Source organism: Biomphalaria glabrata, chromosome 7 (assembly GCF_947242115.1).
Source record: "Biomphalaria glabrata chromosome 7, xgBioGlab47.1, whole genome shotgun sequence".
Classification (NCBI taxonomy): Eukaryota; Metazoa; Mollusca; class Gastropoda; family Planorbidae; genus Biomphalaria; species Biomphalaria glabrata.
This window is the reverse complement of record NC_074717.1, coordinates 8,117,623-8,141,533: the sequence shown is the minus strand read 5'-3', so window position 1 is coordinate 8,141,533 and position 23,911 is coordinate 8,117,623. Positions and strand designations below refer to the sequence as shown.

Genomic DNA, 23,911 nt, shown 5'->3' with positions numbered 1-23,911 from the left:
CTCGCTGGGAGCCGTGTTCACTCCCGTACTTAGCCTATCCGACTCCCCTGGGCGGAGGTTTCCACAGGGGTGCCACTGGGGTGCCACTCTGAGGCAATGGGAGCTGGTATTCCTTCGATCATTGTTACTGAGAATTAGTACATCAATACTGTTCATAAGTCGCAAATATAGGAGCATTTTTTAATTAATCAGTAGAAGATTACATCGTCAAAAACACACAGTACAATCAGTAAGTTCCATGTTCTCATAACGATTAAGGTAAACTTAATTAATATAATTAACTTACTGGTTATTTTGCGATTGTGTCACGCGTTATGGAAGTGCTAACAATCGTGGGAATTATTTATTTATGTTTTGAAGCTGAATTGGTTTATTTCATTTTGCATTTTTTTTTAATAAATTGTCTTATTTAGGGCTGGTCCTATGCGAAAAGGATACTAAGTGAAAATGAAGATTTTTTTCTTTGCACTCAATTCATTCTTTACTAAATACAAAATCACGAGCAAATTAACTTTTTTTTTTCACATTTTTACGGCTGGCTAAAATGTTGTGATTCAGAAGTGTAGGCTTGCAACATGCCCGAAATAAGTGAATACAGCTGTGAATCTAAAACAGTGAGTCTACCAAGGGCCTTACCCTCGACAATATTTTTTTTCAAATCATTAAATAAGAACAATCTGGTATAAACTTTGTCACATGTAAATTATGAGTGAGTCTGGTGTGAATGTACACTTTGGTTTCTTATAGTTATAATGTTTTTTGTTTGGTGTAATGCACAAATTGTAAGACAAATTTCCTTACGGATAATAAAGATTATTATTATTATTATTATTATTATTATTAAAAGTGAGAATGAATTTACAAGAATTTAATTTCTTTTTTTTTTCTTAAGCTTAGCATGCTTATAGATATGATAATTTACATTCATAAGCGGATCCTTATTAAATCTTAAGTAAAATTGTAGGGGCCACCACAAAAGCCCTGACTCGGGGCCTCCCCATACTTAAATCCGGCCCTTATCTCTAGATCTAAATGTGTAAATAAAACAAAATATCGTTTTTGATTTTTTTTAGAGATCGAAATAGATTTAGATCTTTATTTACATGCTAGTGACTATTAAAGTAACTAAAGTACTGGAACTTTCGGTATTGGTTAAAATTTGCCCTTAAACTGCATTTTTATTAAGAGCTGACAATTCAGTTATTTTTTTTTTATCGTGCATAGGATTGGCGTTTACAATTTCCAAATTGAATGACACCCCAAAATGACAATTTTGACTACTTTTCAGAAGATTATAATAATTTTAAGAGATTTCTAGGACTTTTTCATATATTTTGCAATATCATGAGATTTCTAGTAAGCTCATGGAATATAATTTATAATAGTTTCTTTTAATAGTTTACACCTAACATTAGCGCGGGGCGTATGAAAGTGCGGGTCCTACTACGGCCGCATAGGTTGTAGTGTCCTAAGGCCGGCAATGATTTTATTCTAAACTCCGAAATGAAAGAAAAAAAACAACAGATCAAGTATCATCTGGATCTATCCTTAAATCTATATAGGCACTCTTCAAAGATATAACAGTGAACAACATAGTTGGTCATTCAAATAACATTTTTTAAAATCCAGAAGCATTGATAAGCAAAGTTTAGCAAAGTACTCTACTAATCCATATAACAATACTAAGTGTACTTTTCAAGTACTGCGAAATCAAATCTCTAAGCTTTTTGACTTTTCGCTTTTTTTTAGTTAGTTGGCAGCAGTGATCTTTTAATATAGCGTCCTTGACATTGCTTAATTTTTTTTTTAAATCTTTCCCAATTTTCTTATTTTCATTATCTTTATTTTTTTTTCCTCTAGGTTAAAATTATATCGCCACCACATTTCTACATGTCGTTTTCCCTTCTTTTTCTTTCCTGCTGTATGGTATTGCTGAAAGAATGTAAGCCAGACGTAAACATCAAAGTGTAAACAGAGCTGATAACTTGCATTAATTTTTAATTGCAAAATCCCCCAACTAAAAACAGTTTTCAGCTAAGCTACTTATAATTGGACCTTTATTATCTATAATCACGTGATCTTATACACTAAGACTAGACACGGACTAATGCCAAATGTCGCTGTAGGAAAAAAAAAAACACGCGCAGAGTAAGTTTACACAAATTTTGAAAGTTAATCACTCTAATGTCTGTTTACCTCGGAGCTAATCACGATGTGAGTTATTTTTAGTTACATCGTGACGACCAATATTTTTGAACTTTTTAAATACAAACTTCAGTTCCACTCAGAATTACTTCTGTATTTTGTTTCAGTATATGCCCGGATTGCCTCTTCCTTTGTATTTTTTTGGTATAGGTCATGGATGGATATGGATTTAGATTAGATTGTTATTCTGGGTTTGTTTTGATGAATGAAAAGGGGAGATCACTCTAAGAGATAACTACTAGCAGACGACATAAATAGCTGAATCTATAGACAAACTTTTTCGTAGACTATGTGAAAAGTATTGTTCCATTATAAATTACAAACAAGCAAAATTTTTTAAAAATCTTTAAAATTAAAAAAAAAAGCTTATCGAATGGGAAGAACTCCAGATTTACAGCCATATGTCTCAATTTATAGGTCTGAAATCCTATTTTTGATATCAAACAGAACTACTAATTATCACGAATTGATTATTAATTAGCTATCATGACAAGATCAACGTATAAATCTTTCGACTCAGAACCGGACACAACAACATGAGATAACATATGTTCCGGAAGCTCAAAATTGGAACCAGTGAAACCTGCCCATGTGGAGTGTCACCAGAAAATGCTGACCATGTCCTTCAAAACTGTTCTCTTTACCATTAGGCCCTTACAAGACACTGGCCCCAAAACACCCCAATAGAAAGAAAACCATATGGAGAGCTCCCTGATTCGGAAACCAATGCGCAGTTCATCTCATATATTGGTCTAGTCATCTGAACACTCCAACATAAAGATGAGAATGAGGAAGAAGAAGAAGATTAATTAATTAATTTTTTTTTTTTTTTTGGGGGGGGGGGTATTCATGTTTTTGTAGTTATAATGAATAATTGTGTAAAGTCTAGGGTTAGGGAAGTGGGATAAAACACATTCGAAAATTGTACCGAAGAAATCGAGAAATCCAACTATTTTATTTTGCTATTGGCCACATCGAAGATGTTCGTAAATTGCGAAAAACAATAAATAGCTAGCTGTGAAGATTTACATTTGAGTGCCAAATGACAACGATACCCAAATGTCACGATGAGATTGTGTTGATCAGACAATGTATACTGGCGAATACAAAGGCGAAGAAGCATATAGTACATTCTAGACAAGTGTAGCGGTAACACTGAGTGCAGTAATCTAATTGTCATCATGCAGGACGCGAGTCAGGGGGAGAGAAGGGAGGTAATTACATGCCAACAGAACATCCGCCTTGAAGTTAACGAGTGTAGTAACAGGTCAATCAGTTTGTCTGGGCTTGAATAGCAGCCTTGGAACAAGTTGTATGTCTAAGATTGGTTACTGTGTCCTAAGACGGAACAGCTCATCTGAACGTTTCCTAATGTGTTCTTCCACCGCATCTTAGAGATTGTAGGCAGCGATGGATTGACCGATAGGCAACCTAAGCTATAGCCTAGGGTCACCGCTTGCTTGGGGGGGGGGGGGCAAATAATGATTACAGGAATATTGTCAATCATTTTGGAGAAAGTGCAATCGAAAAACAATGTTATATCTTTAGTGGATTAGGACCTTATGAAGTCTGAATTTGGTCATTTCTTGTAAGAATACCTATAGTTTGACCAGTGTGTTACGATGTACTGTAAGAATACCTATAGTTTGACCAGTGTGTTACGATGTACTGTAAGAATACCTATAGTTTGACCAGTGTGTTACGATGTACTGTAAGAATACCTATAGTTTGACCAGTGTGTTACGATGTATTGTAAGAATACCTATAGTTTGACCAGTGTGTTACGATGTACTGTAAGAATACCTATAGTTTGACCAGTGTGTTACGATGTACTGTAAGAATACCTATAGTTTGACCAGTGTGTTACGATGTACTGTAAGAATACCTATAGTTTGACCAGTGTGTTACGTTGTACTGTAAGAATACCTATAGTTTGACCAGTGTGATACGATGAATTGTAAGAATGCATATAGTTTGACCAGTGTGTTACGATGTATTGTAAGAATACCTATAGTTTGACCAAGTGTGTGTCGATTCTATAAAGGTGTCAGAGGGGCGTCTCAATTCAATCAGGGTGTAGGAAAGTGTGTCTGTATTCAATCAGGGGGTCAGAAATTGTGTCTCGATGTTAGTTTTCCTTTTCGTTTGGCTATAAGACACGAGCGAATTTTTAACAACATTTTGATCGATTGAAACTTTTTGTTTTTGCTGTAGATCTAGAAACATTTTTTTAAAACTTTTGGACTGCATAATGTCAGTAGGCCAATGTATGTTTTTAAAACTTTCGAGATGCTTAATGTTAGTAGGTCAATGTATGTTCTATCTTGTTTTTTTTTTACGATACTTAGCAGGTCATCATGGGGTTGAATCGCTGCAGTAACCCTGTCTCAAATCTCTTGGTTTGTGATGCGGTCTTTGAAGGTGATACCTATGATCCTTCTGTAGCATCTCAATTCCATTGCTTGGATCCTCCTCTCTAGCTCTGCAGTCAGCATCCAAGACCCACAAGTTTATAAAAATGTGGCCGTGACCAGGGAGCGCATTAGTCTGATTTTGGTGCCGAGAGTTAAGCCTTTGTCTTTCCATATTATTTTAAGTTTTGAAAGGGTTGCTGTGGACTGTGCAATTCGGGCCAGTAGTTCAGGTTTCGTTCCCTCATCTGAGACAATAGCTCCGAGGTATTTTAAACTGCTAACTCTAATAATTAATAAATGTTTGAGCAATAAAACTACAGTCCAAGCTGAAAATCTCACGCTTAATCAAGTGCTCACACTTCGACGCTGACCATCAGCTCTACTGCCGTCGCGACACCTCCCAACCAGTAGATTATATTAAGTCGAACTAAATTACGCAGAGCTCAAAAGATTATGGAAATAATATGAGGATGTTGGCTGCGGGCTAAGAGGCCGGAATGGATTGTTACAATCGACCACCTCTCCATCTTTGATTTGAAGCTCTTCGTCCGTGAAATAGTTTGAAATGTAATTGTAAAAAGTCGGAGTTAAAATGAAACGAATTACAAAAAGCTGAAGTAGAAAAAGTTTTAATAAATCGTATGTCATTGTGTCTCTTTCTTTCTCCCTCCATCTCTCATTCTGTTGTTTCTTCTTCTCTTATACCTTTTCTCTGTACTGCTATGTCTCTCTCTCTCTCTCTGTTTCTCTCTCTCTCTCTCTCCATTTCAGTTTATCTCCTTCTTTCTTTCTCTCATTTTTTATCTCTTTCTTTCACTCTAGTTCTATTTCTTTTGTCTCTTTTCTCTCTTATCACTTTCTCTCTCTCTCTCTCTCTCTCTCTCTCTCTCTCTCTCTCTTACCTTTCCATTTTCTTCTCTTTCACTTTGTATTACTATTTATATTTCTCTTTTTCTCTCGCCCTTTCTCTTTATCTTCATTTCTCTCTCTCCTTCATTTTCTTGCTCTTTCTTTAATATTTAATATATCTTTCTCTCTCTCTCTTTCTTCTTAACTCTTCCACTCTGCTTTTCTCTTCTTATTATTCTTTTCTCTCATTATCTCTTTCTCTCTTTCTCTTTATTTGTCCTATTCTTTTAATTGTTCTTTTTTGTTTTAAATTCTTCTCTCTTTAAGTCAGGAGCTAAATATGAGACTTAAAGTGTGTACGTGTTTCTGTGTTTAATGTGTGACTCTTGAAGTGTGTACCTATGTGTCATTGTGTGTGTCTGTGTGGTAATAAAAAAAAAGTAAACATCCCCTTTCAGACCTTGTGGTCTATAGGGCAGATGATGGTAAAGGTCATCAGCTTCTGTGGCCTACGGTTAACGAGGGTGTCATACGGCCAGCACAACGACCAATGTAGATTCAGATTTAGATTCCCCAAGGCTGTAAGCTATTTGAGACATGGGGCGCATTGTAATCAAAAGTAAAGTTCCTTTTAGACCTTGCGATCAATGGAACAGATTATGTATTTTTGGCTCACTGTTAACGAGAATGTCACGTGGCCAGCACAACGACCAACCGCACTTTACTTTGTCAGGTACCCATTTGAGCTGGGTGGGCTCAGAGGCGCCTAAAGATCACGAAATTAAAAATTCCCTGTCTTAACCAGGATTCGAACCCGGGACTGCCCGGTTCGGAAGCCAAGCGCTTTACCGCTCAGCCTCAGCGCCTCCTATGTGGTAATAAGTTGGTGGTAAATTGAAGCCACCCAGCTCTAATGGGTACCTGACATTAGCTGGGGAAAAAGTAAAGTGCGGTTGGTCGTTGTGCTGGTCACATGACACCCTCGTTAACCGACGGCTACAGAAACATATGGCATTGACATCAGCTGCTCTATAGACCACAAGGTCTGAAAGAGGGACCCTATTTAATTTACTTTAGATGTGTACGAGTGGCTATGTGTTTAATGTTAAGACTCTGGAATCTTGTATGTGTCTATACATGAGGGCGTCTCTGTGTTTAATATGTAATTCCCGAAGTGTGCATGTGTCCGTATGTGTGTGTCTGAAGTGTCTATGTTTAAAGTTTTTATTTCTATGGATGCAGGGCGCCTGGGAATCACTGATGCGTTTGGATGCTGTTTGTTTCTCTTTCGCGCCCTCACCCGCCCCCCCCCCCTTTTCTCAACTAGACACCATCGATTTGTTAATCAAATGCTTCTTAACAACACCCCCCTCTCCCCACGCCTCCCCTTTTATGTTGTCATGTGATGTTGTTTTTTTATGCGATGCATTGTCGCCATGTCAAAACGAGACTTTTTCTTTTTTTGAAGCGAGCTTTCGATGTTAATATAAAAGAGGTGTTTGGGTGTCAATGCTTAGAGGTGTTTGGGTGTTGATACATAGAGGGCGCTAACCGCTCATGTGTGAAATTCCGGACGGCCGATTCCGTTCATTTCAAAGAGCCGCTATTGCAGGAAATGTCTTCGATTTTATTTTCTCTAGCTAGTTTTTTTTTTATTTTTTTTTTATTTTTAATGCTTTGAGTCTTTTAGAACTCGTATCGTTATCGATACCCGAAACTTGGGGAATGGTATCGATATCATGTTCGGAAATCGATTCTAAATGTAGCAAACGCATAGGTGCTGCAGGCGACATATAATCGCACTCAACAAGTGAAAATTTTGGAGCCATTTGTCTTTTTTGTTTTTTTTAACTTATTGATGTGACCTTTAACCTTTTTTTCAATTAATCTTTGTCACTTCAACAAACTCCATATCGTCGTAGAAGCGCATGTTTGTATGTATGTTTGTATGTAAGTTTGTATACATGATTTCATGATGTGTCTATGTTTGTAACAATTGATGTAAAATATTTTACATGTTTTTAATGTTTCTACAGATACTGAAGATTATTTTCTGCTAGCTCAAATCATCCGCATTACGACGGGGGGTGGGCAGTTGGCAGGATTTGAGCCCGGGACCTTCGAGACAACCAAACAACAGTCCATAGGGTATACCACGCGACCAGGTAAGATTGATCACGGGTTTGAGCCCTGTCCACCGCCACCCCCAACCCCCACCGTTTAGGGATGTTTTGGCTAGAAAGCATTAGTCTTTAATTTTGGAAGAATATCTGAGGCAGTTAAAATAAACAATTTCAAGACCCAACAATCAAAATTTAAAAAAAAAAAATATTAAAAAATTAAACAAATCTTATATTACTTGTAATTGTATCAATTAGTTTGGATCAGTCGTGCAATTAAATTTTAAATAGATCTACAATAAACATGAATAATCCTATCCGATTAGATATTATTTTTACTAATTGTTTTTGTTTAGTGTAATGGAATGCTTTTAGATTTCTCATTGCGCTATGATCAAACCAGTTGGGAAACGGAGGAGGGGTCATCTTTAAGTTGGCTTATCTGAGTGACTGTCACCGTGATCGCTTTTTTAATGCAATTTATACATTTATAAAAAAGGAAAATTTATAAAAAGTTATACGACTTGCATTTGAGCTCGAGTGCTCAATCTTCCTCACGCCGATTCTCTAACCTCTGCGCCAGCAAAGTGATTACGAAAATATATTATTTTATTGTTATTGTTAATTTTAATCTTTTTAAGCAACTAATTCTCTACACAAAGTATAAAAGGGATTCTTGTTTTGTCAGGTACATAAATAATTGTGCAAAATTTAAACTTGTTCCGAGATTGGGTTTGGGAGAAATAATGCGTACATTTTTTTTACCTGACCGGCAGATAGACAGAGCGAGTTGATATAAGCATTTAATAACTTTATTAACATAATTTATGATCACCTGTTTCCCTAAGATCCCGAAAATAAAAATCCCAGTCTTCTCTAGGATTCGAACCCGAGACTCCGGTTCGGTTCGGAAGTCAAGCGCTTTACCGCTCAGCCACCGCGCCTACGGACTTGTTTCGGGAACTCGTAGACAAAAGGTTACGTTTGGAATGAAAGGTCAAGGCTGTTCGATCGGTGTTGACGTGGCAATGTGTGCGTCACCTGACCTACGTCTGAGTCAATATGGATAAATACTATTACGTGAACCTTTTGCGTACTGGTAATAAGTACAGGTTTTACGTACACATATTAAGTACATGCATTCCGTACACACATTAAGTACAGGTATCGAGTCATAGGCGCCCGCAGGATTTTTTATTGCAGTGGGTGCAAGTGCTACCTTATGGCTCATAGTCGTAGCTTCAACGTTCTTATTACGGGGTGTATTAAAGAGACGCCCATGTATCGAATACAAATATTGTGTACAGGTAATTACGTACAAGTATTGAGTACACATATAGATTACAGATAATGTGTTCTGGTATTGAGTATACACATTGAATAAATATATTGAGCATGGGTATAGCGTACAGATATTGAATACAGGTATTGCGTACAGGTATTGAATACAGGTATTGCGTACAGGTATTGAATACAGGTATTGCGTACAGGTATTATCTTCATGTACATGCATTGCTTTCAGGTATTGTGTACAGGTGTTGATAAAATGTCTTGAGTGCCTGTATTGAGTACAGGTAGAGCATACGGGTACTACTTTTGTGTATTGAGTGCGTGTACATTGGAGTACACTAAGTGGCTTTATCTCCACAACTCTTGGCTGTCGCAAAAACAAACTCACATAATGTCTTCGCTTACCAATTCCTGTACTGTCGAACATAAGGCCATTAGCAGGAAAATGATTACATTCGTTAAGGCAGTACACTACTTCCTTTGTGCGTTATATTAGATGTGATAAACTCACTCACCCCCCACCCAAACAAAAAATGTACCTTATAAACTATTTTTTGTCAGTAAAAATTTGAATTCGTTATTCAGCCTTTATTCTTTTATGATATATATATATATATATATATGTAACAGAAAAACTAAACGGGTTGAGTGATATCTTGCTGACTATTGGATGACTAGTGATAGGCTAAACAAGATTTTACTAATTTTCCCAGACGGCTCCAGCATTATCCTTTATACTTACCGCCCCTGCTCACGCCTGGTTCAGCCTCCTTTCTGTCTTGGGGTAGGGGCGACTCCCGTCGTTAGCTATCGAATCGACCTCTCACGACATTACCATGTCATATGTCATTTAGCTGACGTGTACACTCGACAGCATCATTTCTCGTCCGTCCCTACCTCACAGGCAGGCTCACTCCCCTCCACACACGCTCACCATACTTCTGTGACCCGTGACATTTACACAGTAGGTAATTGTGTTTGATCCCCCAGTCAATCATCGTACCCCCCCCCCCCCTTGCTCTAGCACCATCTCACATCAACGGCTTCTTCTTATTATGTATATCAGTGTTTCCCAAACATTTGAACTACGTGTACCCCTTGTATAATTTTGTGTAATGCTGAGTACCCCTCGCCCCCGCCCCCCACACACCTCATTTTAATTCATTAACAGAACAGAATAAATGGACATTTAAAAAAAAATCAGCTTAGTTAATGAGATGCAACGCGTACCCCCCTCCAAAGTCTCCCCGCATCCCTGGGGGTACGCGTACCCCACTTAGGGAAACACTGAGGTCTATAGTGCTACACTGAATACAAAAAAAAGCCACTGAAGACTACTCAATAATTTCAAGCATTGTCTCCAGGCTACTTTATTATTTATCTCACATTCAAACACCCTACACACGCACGCAAGTACACACAAGCACGCGAGCATCACGTGAAGAGACACTGCTTCAAAGGAAAACACTGTCACAAAGCTTTATGAATATTTGAACAGTAAAAAAAAAGCGGGAAAACAGAGAGGCGAACCAAACTTGTCTCCCCTGCGTGAAAGCGTGACATTTCTTTCAACATTTTTATTTTGAAGAACACACGCAAAAAACATCGAAAGGTCAATACGTTCCTTTAATAAACCCAGAATCAAAGAATTTAACTCAAAACTCAATATTCAAGAGTTCAATACAATAAGAAAATATATGGTAGATAGTTTAATTAATAAACCAAGTAAAACAGAATTCAACTAAAAGAAAAACAGAATCAAAGAATTTAACTCAAAACTCAATATTCAAGAGTTCAATACAATAAGACAATATATGGTAGATAGTTTAATTAATAAACTAAGTAAAACAGAATTCAACTAGAAAAAAAAACAGCACACAAAATCAAATAACTCAACTCAAAACCAAGCATTCATTACACAAACTCTAGTAGACAAAGTCAATCGTTGGCCTCCTTCAGGGGCGGATCGACTGTTCTTCATTTCTTAGAAATGAAAAGAAAGTTTGGGCAATAGCTATGGTCAGAACGATGTCCCCCACACAGCAGTTTCCCCTCTTCACACAGTTGATATGTCCAAATGGACGACATGCTTCAAATACTGTTTGGGATCAGCAGCGTCGACTATTCTGCCCCTGATCTTTCCTCAGCGTTGAATGAATCCTGAAGCCTTAACCAAGCTTGGGTATAGCCGCCCCCGGGTTTGCTGCCCTGTCTCATCGTGGCGCCCTGGTGGACACGGTCGATGGAGGGGACGACTAGGCCAAATGGGCAGCGAAACAATAAAAATAAAGTGGCGTGTCCTGTATAGTATATGAATACGACGGGGGTCCCAGTAGTGCGGCCTTAGGCTGCGTCTCTAGTCCTTGAGCCCGGAGTGTCCGTGTCCACTGAAAGTGAACGCATAACAAACTCTAAGTTTAACCCCGAGTCTCACCCCCCGTTGGACAGGGTGGCACTTCAGGCTGGTCAAAGGGAGCTTTTGTTCGCTTTTGCTGGCCTTAGTGTTCCAAGTGCGACGCACAACACTACTAGACAATTTCAGATGGGTTTAGCCGCCGGGCAAAAGAGGCTTGGATTCAGTGTTTTCCTACTCCTAGGTGGGTGGCCATCCAGGACCAACAAGCCCCTCCTGTCCGAAGCTTAGTGGTCTAGGCTCCAGTTGTTTGCTTTGGCCCATTTTCCAGTCATTGAAGACATTTGTAGTTTGCGGGACCAATATCTGAGCCAGACGTGAACTCCAGTCCAAGGTCATTACGTTTCATTAATAAACCAAGAATTTTAAAAAATCAATTCATCATTTGAAATTCTACACCAGAAAAAAGTATAAGATCAATAAATTTAATTAAAAAACTCAGAATCGAAGAATTAAACTGAAATCCAGGATCCAACGATTCAACCGAAGACAGCGTAAGGTCAATATGTTTTATTAATAAACCAAGAATCAAAGAATTCAACCCAAAACCCAGCACCCAATAACTCAATACAAGGCAGCATATGAAAAAAGGAATCACTTTATAAAACAAAACATTAAAAAAACAGCTACCCAGAATTCAACGCACACGGAGGGAGGCTGCTCAGTATGAATGACAACATAGAAAACCCAGTTTCTGGAATCGATTATCAAAATGACAAGGACATCAAGAATAAGCTTCATTAAATTATTTCAAGATCGATTCTGAAAACAAATATCGATCTTGGGGAAATGTCGTAAGAATAAGAACGTTGATAAGAGACCTGTCTTGCAGACCTTGAGTCTCGGTATCGCAATGTTAGTTGTAATTGTTGTACGTGAGTAATGTATCACTGTATTGTATAGCGAACTGGAAAGGGGGTGGGGGTTGGACGGTGCATTAATTATGCTAACCGTATATTCTAATATTAATATAAATAAAATAAAATATTGCTTTTATATAGATCTAGTTTCATGCTTATAGCATGCTCAGAGGGCAATGGTCTCATTTGTGGACCAGTGGAGGGGTATCTAGGAGAGGTTTTCCGTGCTGCCTTTCGGCAGCTCAGTAAACACAACTCTGCTCGAGTCGGGTGTCGAACCTCGAGCCCCCTTTATAGGTAGCCAAGCCAAGTTCATGCGTAGTTAGCCTCTCGACCACGCTTTCCCACCACGCAAAGCGATGTTGTTCTATCAGTAAATCAGACAGTCATTTATTCTTTGCAAGATTTGTTTGTCAGCTTAGGATTTGACGAAAATGTTAGATCAGTCAATCAGTGAACAGAGCCGGCCTTAGGTGTATCAAACTCCGATTGGCGAGGCCTCACACAACACTCAAAACATTTTTTTAGAGAAGAAATAGCGAAACTTGTGCCCAGAGTTATTGTCTGAGTACACTTGGTTCTAAATGAAATAGTGAAACTTGAAGAAATAGTGAAACTTGAAGAAATAGTGAAACTTGAAGAAATAATGAAACTTGAAGAAATAGTGAAACTTGTGCCCAGTGTTATTGTCTGAGTACATTTGGTTCTAAATAAAATAGTGAAACTTGAAGAAATAGTGAAACTTGAAGAAATAGTGAAACTTGAAGAAATGTGAAACTTGAAGAAATAATGAAACTTGAAGAAAATTGAGACTTGAAGAAATAGTAAAATTTGAAGAAAAGTGAAACTTGAAGAAATAGTGAAACTTGAAGAAAAGTGAAACTTGAAGAAATAGTGAAATTTGAAGAAAAGTGAAACTTGAAGAAAAGTGAAACTTGAAGAAATAGTGAAACTTGTTCCCAGTGTTATTGCCTGAGTACATTTGGTTCTAAAAGAAATAGTGAAACTTGTGCCCAGAGTTATTGTCTGAGTAAACTTGGTTCTAAATAAAATAGTGAAACTTGTGCCCAGAGTTATTGTCTGAGTAAACTTGGTTCTAAATGAAATAGTGAAACTTGTGCCCAGAGTTATTGTCTGAGTACACTTGGTTCTAAATGAAATAGTGAAACTTGTGCCCAGAGTTATTGTCTGAGTACACTTGGTTCTAAATGAAATAGTGAAACTTGTGCCCAGAGTTATTGTCTGAGTACACTTGGTTCTAAATGAACTAGTGAAACTTGAAGAAATAGTGCAACTTGTACCCAGTGTTATTGTCTGAGTACACTGGGTACTAAATTAAATAGTGAAACTTGAAGAAATAGTGAAACTTGTGCCCAGTGTTATTGTCTGAGTACACTTGGTTCTAAATGAAATAGTGAAACTTGAAGAAATAGTGAGACTTGTGCCCAGTGTTATTGTCTGAGTACGCTTGGTTTTAAATGAAATAGTGAAACATGAAGAAATAGTGAAACTTGAAGAAATAGTGAAACTTGTGCCCAGTGTTATTGTCTGAGTACACTTGGTTCTAAATGAAATAGTGAAACTTGAAGAAATAGTGAAACTTGAAGAAATAGTGAAACTTGTGCCCAGTGTTATTGTCTGAGTACACTTGGTTCTAAATGAAATAGTGAAACTTGAAGAAATAGTGAAACTTGAAGAAATAGTGAAACTTGAAGAAATAGTGAAACTTGTGCCCAGTGTTATTGTCTGAGTACACTTGGTTCTAAATGAAATAGTGAAACTTGAAGAAATAGTGAAACTTGAAGAAATAGTGAAACTTGAAGAAATAGTGAAACTTGTGCCCAGTGTTATTGTCTGAGTACACTTGGTTCTAAATAAATTACGTCATTTTATTCTTCGCTATTTCTTTATTAGTTTTCTAGTTCATTTGAGGCCATCCAATTTACTTCACCTAGGGCCACCAGCTATCTAAGGCCGGCCCTGCAGAGGAATAGGACCCACTGTGTAGTCGCATGAGATCTGGTCCTAGTTTCCCATCTAACCACTGTGACTGAGCTGAAAGTCTCTGGTTCAAGCCTTTGATCAGACCTTGCCTTTTCTTCACTCTGTTTTCTACCCTATCTTCTATTAAGAACTCATCTTGTGGTAGTGTTAAGATATGAATGTCTTCTATGTTTACGCTGTCACAGTGGACCTACACGTAGGGACTTTACAGAACCTAAACTAAAAGTTTATAGATTTGAACTGAATACGACAAGCTTAGAAACAGTGAAAGACAATATGAATCCCAAAGGATGTTTGACGGTTGTCGCCTCCGAGGGATGGGGCGAACTTCCTTTTAGCGACATTGCTTGAATATTGGATAGGCCTTTGGGTGTCCTGTTTCAAAATTTAACGCTAGAGCCAGAAAGAGAGGGAGAAATAAGGAGGGCATAAAGAGAGAGAGAAAGAAACGAGAGAGCTTCATAGTATCAGGGCTCCTGAGAGGAGAGAGTTGAGCTCAGATCGTCATGTGTTGTGTTTAGCTGTAGATCTATTCTTTTTTTTTTTCGTATAAAATGCCAGACAGCTCAAGATCTCGTATGCCAGACAAATAAAATAAAATAAATAAATTAAAGCGCTCATATTTCTATACAAGTTTCAATTTTATCCAGCGAGTCTAATATTAATGATCCATATAGTGAAAAGAAATTAATTGCGATTTCTTAACATTTGAAATATGAAACAAAGAGACAAGAGAAGTTATATATTTAAATCAAAGTGCTTCACATTTGTTTTAACACAAATTCATTTCAAATAATAATGCCGTCTAGCTTATCTTATCTTATAAAATACAGACGTTCGTTACTTCAAAAAAGAAGATGTTTACGTCCTACGGGTATCCCTAGGTGAATCTGGTCATGCATGTTAATCAATGACTTAAATTCTGCCAAGTTATTGGTTTTCCCGGCTGACTCTTATTTGTAGATGTTTCTTGAAAAATGCTAATGACAGTTTTTCATTTATTATAACACCTAGGTATTTTGCGTTTTTAGTCTTTGTTACTGGTTTACCATGAATACGATAAGTGGTATTTATTTGTTATGGTTTATTTGTTACTCTTAATAACTGACATTTTTTTGGGTGGAAAGACATGATCCGATTTGATTTCAATTTCTGTAATTCATCTTATTCTCTTTGTAAAATTTCTGTATATTGAGTTATTTTTGTTTTATATATTATGCAATCGTCTGCAAATAATCCGACTTTAGTTCCTGAACTAATGCTATTTGGTAAATCATTTATGTAAATTAAAAATAGTAGTGGACCCAAGACTGCTCCTTGAGGTACACCTGAGTTTACTGTTATTGGTGTTGATTTAGCACCATTTATTGTTACAGTTTATTCTCTCTCTATCAGGAAATCATGAATCCACTGATGTAATGGACCATCAATGACAAAATATTATATTTTTTAAGCAAACTATGGTGGTGAACTTTGTCAAAAGCCTTGGAAAAATCTAGTAAGATAGCATCTATTTGCTCACTATTATTTAAACCTTTGAAAAATCATCAATTAGTCCTATTAGTTGTGTTTCACATGATCTATATTTCCTAAAGCCATGTTGGTATGGAGTAAGGACATTTTGTTTGTCTAAGTAGTTTATGATGTTGCTATATATTATGTGTTCTAGGATTTTACATGTGATGCTGGTTAGTGATACTGGTCTGTAATTTCCTGGGTCAGATTTGTTTCTTTTTTTTTAAATTGGTGGTGACGTTAGCTTCTTTCCAGTCCTTTGGTACTCTGCCCTGGTAAAGAGATGCCTGAAATAGTATTTTGAACACTGCTGCTAGCTCATTGCTTAGTTCTTTGAGTAATCTAGCTGGAATACCATCAGGTCCACATGCTTTATTCGGTTCTATGTTCGTTAATAGTTTTTGGATCCCCTTTTTTTGTACCACTATATCTCCTATGTTGTCTATTTGGTTAAAAACCTCAGAACAGCACTTACAAAGCTCAACAACAACAGCAAAAAAAACTGTTATTCAATGGATACCAGCTCACATACAACTAGCAGGAAATGAGAAGGCTGACACACTCGCCAAGAGTGGGAGAACAAACTCACAAGTAAACTCTGCACTCTATCCAGAAGAAATGAAGAAATTAATTGTAGATAAAATAAATGAGAAATGGACGAATTCTCATCCAAATCACAAGAAAGATGACGCTTACTATAAGCTATCCCGACAAGACTAACGTCTAATCTTTCGACTCAGGACCGGACACAACAGAATGCGACAACACATGTTCCGGAAGCTCAAAATTGGAACCAGTGAAATCTGCCCATGTGGAGTATCACCAGAAAATGCCGACCACGTCCTCCAAAACTGCTCTCTCTACCAAGAGGCCCGTATAAGACATTGGCCCCAAATCACCCCAATAGAAAGAAAACTATATGGAGAGCTCCCTGATTTGGAAACCACTGCGCAGTTCATCTCATGTATTGGTTTAGTCATATGAACCTTCCAACATAACAATGAGAACGATGAAGAAGAAGAAGAAGAAGTCTATTTGGTTCAAATTAAGTAATATGTCTTTGTCTCCTGGGGCTGAGAATGCTGATGCAAAGTATTTGTATTATCATTATGTGTTAAGTTATCTTCTCCTTTTATTTGTCAAGAATCTTTTCTTTAGTTTTATTATCATTATGTGTTATGTTATCTTCTCCTTTTATTGGTGCTATGTCTGTTGTTTCCATTTTCTTAGACTTAATGTATTCCAATAGGTTTTTGTTGTTATCTTTAGATATTACATTGTTTATGTATTCACTCTGCAGTTGTCTGCTTACTTTTTGGGTTAGGTCTTTAGTTTTATAATATCCTTTTTTATAAACTCTTTCAGCCTTGTTTTTTTTTTAATGTTCTAAATAGGTTTTCGTTGTCGTTATAATGTTTCTTTAATTTATTATTAAACCAGCATTGATTCATTTTGTTTAACACTCTTTTTTTTTGGCATTTGATTTTCTATAATGTTTTTAATATAGCTTTTAAGGAAATTCTAGACATCTTTAACTAGTTGATTAATTTTCTGATAAGAAAAGCAATAACAATGACATAGTGAGGGAAACGGGTTGCCTAAATCGGACAAAGAAAACCAATGACCTATCAGAGTAAGTATCTAATTAACATGCACGACTAGAATGACGCATGGATTGGTGTTGGACGTAATTCTCTTATCTTCTGAAGGAACGTCTGTAGCTTCAAGGATAAAAAAACAAAATACAAAATATCCTTTAAAAAAAAAAAGCTTATCTAATGGGGAAGAACTCCGCCCTTTTAAACTACGTCTATCAATAATGTGCACGTATTTCCCTTACATATCAAACAAAATAATTAATTACCAATAATTAATTGACTTATTAGGTATTTTTAAAAAAGGATTCATGTTTTGCTAGGTACACTATAAATAATTGTTTAAGGTTTCAACTTGATCGGAGAATGCGTGAGGGAGAACGCCTTGTTGGTATTAAACCAAATAACTAATTACCAGTAATTAATTGACTAATTTGTATCAATACATACGAATGATTCATGTCTTGTCTGTACCAATGAATAATTTTGCGAAGTTTCAACTTAATCCGAGAGTGGGTGTAGGAGAAATAACATGTACATACTTTGTACCAGACAGACAGGATGATATTGTGTTTGCTTTGTAAAAATAAGATGCGTGTCTTTTAAAAGCTATGTGTATATTAAACAGTTATGGTTTGAGACAAAAGTGTCTTTCTTTGTGCCTTAACCTATTACACTAAAAATAAGCTAACAAGTGTGTTTACACGAAAATGGGCACATAAAGAGATTTAAACTCAGACTTGAGCGTCTTTAAACTGAGAATATTGAGCATTGGGTCTCATGAGTCTTTTCATTTTATGACAGGAGATAAATATTTATACCTTGAAAATAATAAACATAATAGTGTGCCCACAAGATTTATTACTTAAACATAATAACTTAGTGTGACATTAATGTTGTTGACATTAAGAAATGAGATTTGAAAGCTTCTCTTTAATTATATGTTATTAATGGCAATGTCTTCGATTCCGACGATTAAGGATGAGTGACGTGTTTCACGTGACGACGCAGACCCAGTTGCGACCTACATATTTTATCGCAACTCATGCAGACAAAGCCGTTGTCCGCTGGCGATCTATTTAAATTTTCTTTTCGTCTTCTGCGTCTGTCTTCAATAAGTGTCTTGTCTTTGAGTCTCAAATGTCTTATGATATCAAAAAACAAAAAAACATTTAAAGACAGAGTCAAGTGGTTATTAAACTTAATCAAGAAAAATCCACATTAAGAAATGTAGTCGAATACTTACTTCAGCGATATCGATCTTCCCATCTTTGTTTTCGTCAAAGGCACTTAGTATCGATGCCTTGGCTTCCTTCAGAGCAGCTTGCGATACCACCTGGTCAGGGAAACAAAAAAAAGATTAAGAAACAACAAAGTTGGGAAAAATAACACCACCAGATGTGTCCACGTGGAGAGTTGGTGCAGGGCAGTGTGACATATCCAGAAAAAAAAACAAAAAAAAAAAACCAGCAGACGACATTGCAAATTACTCACCTAAACCAAACAGAGACGAATACATAAAGCTTTCAGACAGGAGAATGTTAGAATAGCCTGGTGATATATTCTCTCCCTTTGACGCTTCATGGACTTCTTATCTCACTAGTTAAACAGACAGCGTGAAATGCATATAACCAAGACCAATTTATAAACAATTGGTCTCGACATAACTCGGTGATGTCCAAGCAACAGCCTCTGCGGTACGGTTGTGTAACCCTAAAATCGCCCTCCCAAAGCCTCCACTTAAAAATTAAATATTACGCAAAATTGCAGGTCGAGCCCCCCCCCCCTTCCGGGGCTCAGAACGATAGGAAACTCCAGCTACGCCCCTGCGCACGTATTAATTACGAAGTGGCAGAGGCAGCTTCTCTGAACTGAAATCGCCGATTTATTTTGAGGCGATGCGGTCCCTGACATGTGTGTTGAAATGCTATACTCCAGGCCCCAAACAAGTTGATTGGGCCTTTAGAGAGATGCATTCTTTTAATTTGTATTTTAATTAAGTTTAAGACAAAAGTTAATTGTGTAAGGTAAGGTCTTGAAAGTTCTAGTGGGTGATTGATTGTAAGGATAAAATGACATAAATAACCAATGATTGATTGACAGATAGATAGATAGATAGATAGATAGATAGATAGATAGATAGATAGATAGATAGATAGATAGATGGACGGACGGACGGACGGACGGACAGACAGACAGACAGACAGTCAGACAGACAGACAGACAGACAGACAGACAGACAGACAGATAGATAGATAGATAGATAGATAGATAGATAGATAGATAGATAGACGGTCGGACATACATAGATAACAAAAATCAAAATGATAATCCACCAAGTCAAGTCATAGCGATAAGACGAGATGGTAATTTAAGATGATAAAGCTCGATGATAATCTAAGTCGATAATCCATAATGAGTCATAAGTCGATATGATAAATCAAGATTATGAGTCAACAGGTCATAAAGATAAGACATGATGATAACTCAAATGTATAACACATGATAATAAAAGTGATGATGATAAGCCATGATGATAATGTACGTTGATACGTTGTTATAATAAACTTCGTTAAATAAGAAATAGGAAGCGCGGTGGCTGAGCAATAAAGCACTTGGCTTCCGAACCGGAGTCCCGGGTTCGAATCCTGCTGAAGACTGGGATTTTAAATTCGGGATTTTTGACATTAGTTGGGGAAAATTAAAGGCGGTTGGTCGCCACATGACACACTCGTTAACCTTGGGCCACAGAAACAGATGACCTTTACATCATCTGCCCTATAGATCGCAAGGTCGGAGAGATGAACTTTTTCTACTTAAATCAGACATTGTTTACATTTCACAATAATTTTTGTGCAATGGCGTGAATTACCATAACAAATATATCCTTCGACAGAGTCTGGATCATTGTATTATTGGAATTCACCATTTGTATTTTTTCCAAGTATTAATTTGATGACACACTCGAGAGAATTTATCGCCTATCTAGCACTCTCGCTAATGCAATGAAAACAGGCAGACAACAATAAGAAAGATTTCAAGACATCAACATTGACTCAATAAACTCAGTTACATTATAAACAACTTTAATTCAATATATCTGACACAATGTCGCCAATATATTTTTTTTTATTCAGTTTAGTCCGCTTAATGGCAATCTGCATAATAACATTGTTCACTTATAGTACAACAGGCGAAAAAACAATTGGACAACTGGTCGTGTGATATGCGCTCCGAACTGTCAACAAGATAGTCCCCCTGCTGTCCTAGAGGAAGAGTGGTCAAGACCTAGTGTCCGAAGAATCTGAAGAAAGATCTGAAACTTACAAGTTAAGTATAAAAATACTCATTATTATCAAACCAACTGTCCCTCTTATTCCGTTTGGTCGGTTAGTTGCACAGTTAAAGCTTACATGGTAGCTTTGTGCCAACTATGAAAAAAAAAATTACATGACTTTGTCTCAGCCATTACAAAATTCAGAATTTTATTTTTCTGGCATGAACAGAAAGCGTTGTTGTTGTTTTTTTACATTTCTGCACAACAACAACAACCAAGACATCTTGACCTTTAATCATCTGAACCCAATCTACGAGGCTAGAAAATTGGTCTGGAACAGATTATACCATCATGTTTGTTTCGCGTAAATGGTTTAACTTCTGTGAAAATCATCCAAGGGAATTACTCTTGAATGAAGTTAATCACAGTGATCTGCTCCTTGTTTACATTCAGTTTCCAATAGTTCCGGTTTCAATGTAATTTAAAAAGATAAACAGAGAAGGAAAGAAAATGAAACAAATAATTGTGCCATATACAGTCAGTGGTGTAGCAACAATGGCGCGATGGAGTTCATTTTGAACAAGCCCAAGTCAAATAAAACCCTACAAGCACTTTTTAAACTTGTTCGTTGCACACTTATAAGACATTACTAGGGTGAAATGTCACGACAGTTTTATTTGTAAGAAGTCGTTACTGAATTCAGTGTAAAGACACTGCTGCTGCTGGCATACTTCAGGCGTGGAATGAATGTATTTCATCTCTTTAAATGAGATGAAAGCCTTGGCGTTATATATTATCAGAAAATTGACGCCCACAGTTCTACCCTGACCATAATCACTTTGACATTGGAATGTCTTTTTATAAATCTGTTGACTGAGTGATCGTTACGGAATGACTTTATTTTTTTGTTTGACTTATTCAATTTTCTAGTTTCTTGGAGGGAGAAGGGAAAGTTTTGCATTTTATCGTTGACCCTGGGTCCAAGTGGACCCTACTACACTACTGCTAACAAAACCTTCTGAAAGATATAGGGGGAAAAAAAAAGGTAAAGACAAAACTACGTAATCCCAATCGGGCGATGAACTGAAAGTCTGCTGTTGTCAACTAAAAAATGAGCTTTACTACGTAAGTCTCTTTGGTAACTGTAGTTTTTGGGGAACCGTGAAGCCTTCTCGAGGGTCAACACATCAGACGCAAAGATACTCACAAGCGCTCCATTAAGGAATGCGGTATCAACTCCTTTGACTGGGAAATGTTAAACCATGATCACTTGTTTTGGTGTGAAGCCGTGAGTATTTCAAGCTACGAGAGAAAGAGGAAAGCCGCCAGCAAAAAAAAAAAATGAGCAGCCAAAAAACCTTGAGCAAAAGTAGCAGAACTACACTAGACCCAACCAACTCGTGCTTGAGTCAATTCGGCTTTTTGTAGCGAAGATCTTCATACGAGATCATAAAAAAATGAAAATTGTACTTTTCTTCTACCACCAAGATGATAATCTTATTTCTGTGAACTTTTATTGTTTGTAATAGTAGACTTGGGTGTTCTTTTACAATTGAAGATTATTCCTAGCTCAAGCCTCCCACTGGTCGAATAGGATTAAAGCATGCAGGGTTCAAACTTGGGACCATCGAGACCACAGTCCAAAGCTCATAATAGGGACAAAAGAGCCATTGTGGAAAATGTGACTACAGCGTAGAGCATCAGATGTTTTGTCTCTGGTAGTTTTAGGTGGTAACCAAGTTTGCTTTATTTTTTGTGAGCATTGGGTTGATACATTTCTATATCTTTAGTATGTGTATAATATCCAGATAGAAAAATTCAGTCAATCTTGATTCAACACACGGGCTACGTTCATGAGATTATTGTTGTTTTCTGACATTCAGCTGCTTTTTGTTATCTTTGTTATTATTTTGTTTGCTGTTGTTGTTCATTTATACTTTTTATTTTTGAGGAAAAAAAAAGGATGTTATTTTTATTTCGCTTTGTTAATCTAGTGGAAAATGTTTTGCTGCTTCCAACAACAGAACAAAAAAGATGGATTGTGTGCCGATTCCTTTCAGACCTATTTGGAAAAAAACAACAACCCCTCCCCTTCCTCAAATAAGTGAATGATAACCTTAATCTAACAGTCTATTTCGATTCGCTGATCATTTGTCTAGACAAGCAGTCTGTCTACGTAACTTCCGGCTAGCAGATGTCATGGCGTTGTTATTGTATATGAACCAATTTCACGTATGCTATAGATTTAGTGGTAGAAAGTTCTTTAACAAAAATACAATTTCTATCTCCACGTCCTAAATACATAAGTGTTATTATTGTTTTTATTATGAACTCTGCATTTCATTTTGGAACGTTCCATTAGGGAATTGTTCAAATTCAGATTATCACAGCATTGGTGCTCGTTGTTTACATATAGATTTTTACAAAGCTTACATCAACTAACTCTGTCTGACTGACTGTCTGTCTATCTGTCTGTCTGAGAAAAGCTTTGTATTTATTTAAAAATGTTTTTTTTTTTTTAATTTTGATTTGAGATATATTTACAATAAGGGGGAAAAAGAAAAGAAAGCGATGTGTTGAAATGTGGAGACGATAGAAAAGAAAAAAAATGGAAGAAAAAGTAAGGCTTTTCTAAAAGGGGGAGGGGGGAGAACTCCGTCCTTAAAACTATAACTATCAAGAATGTACAAGCTATTTCCCTTATTAGATATCAAACAAAATAATTAATTACCGATGATTTATTAATTAAGTGAATTTTAATAACAAATTGATTCATGTTTTGTTAGTTCCAATAAATAATTGTTTAAAGTATGAACTTGATCGGAGAAGGAGAAATAGCGTTAACAATTATTTAAGGGGACTAAACCCAACAAATTTATCCTTTCCTGTGGATGCTGAAAGATTGGTTTCCCTTGTTGCTATTAAACAAAATAATTACCAGGAATTAATTGTCTAATTCAGGGGTTCTCAAACTGAGGATCGCGACCTCATTGGGGGTCGAATGACGATTAGCCAGGGGTCGCCTAAGACCATCGAAAATATGGATTGTTATTGTCTATTCTTCTATTGCTGTATATGTGTGTGTGGAGGGGGTCGCGGCAGAGTGGGGGGTTGTAAAAAGTGGTCGCAGAGCTTAAAAGATTGAGAACCGCTGGTCTAATTGGTTACTTTTTTGGTTATTGATTCACTTCTTGTCTATACAAACGAATATATGTGCAAAGTTTCAAATTGATCCGTGAATGGGTGTGGGAGAAATAACGTGTACACACCTTTTACCAGACAGACTAATAGGAGGTCAATGGAGACCAAAAGTCATGTTAGGCCTGGAAACTGACCCGTGACGTTGCAACCTGTGGGCAGTGAAGACCA

General features: G+C 36.9%; 1 protein-coding gene across 4 annotated transcripts in view; it reads right to left on the bottom strand.

Annotated features, from left to right (window-relative positions):
• LOC106067792 (calbindin-32-like) overlaps positions 1-23,911 on the bottom strand; it is a 189,053-nt gene that overhangs the window by 60,682 nt on the left and 104,460 nt on the right. For all 4 annotated transcript variants that reach the window (XM_056035416.1, XM_056035417.1, XM_056035415.1 and 1 more), the window contains exon 4: positions 18,512-18,601. In XM_056035416.1, the coding sequence (XP_055891391.1) occupies positions 18,512-18,601 (90 nt within the window). The remainder of the gene's footprint in view (positions 1-18,511; positions 18,602-23,911) is intronic.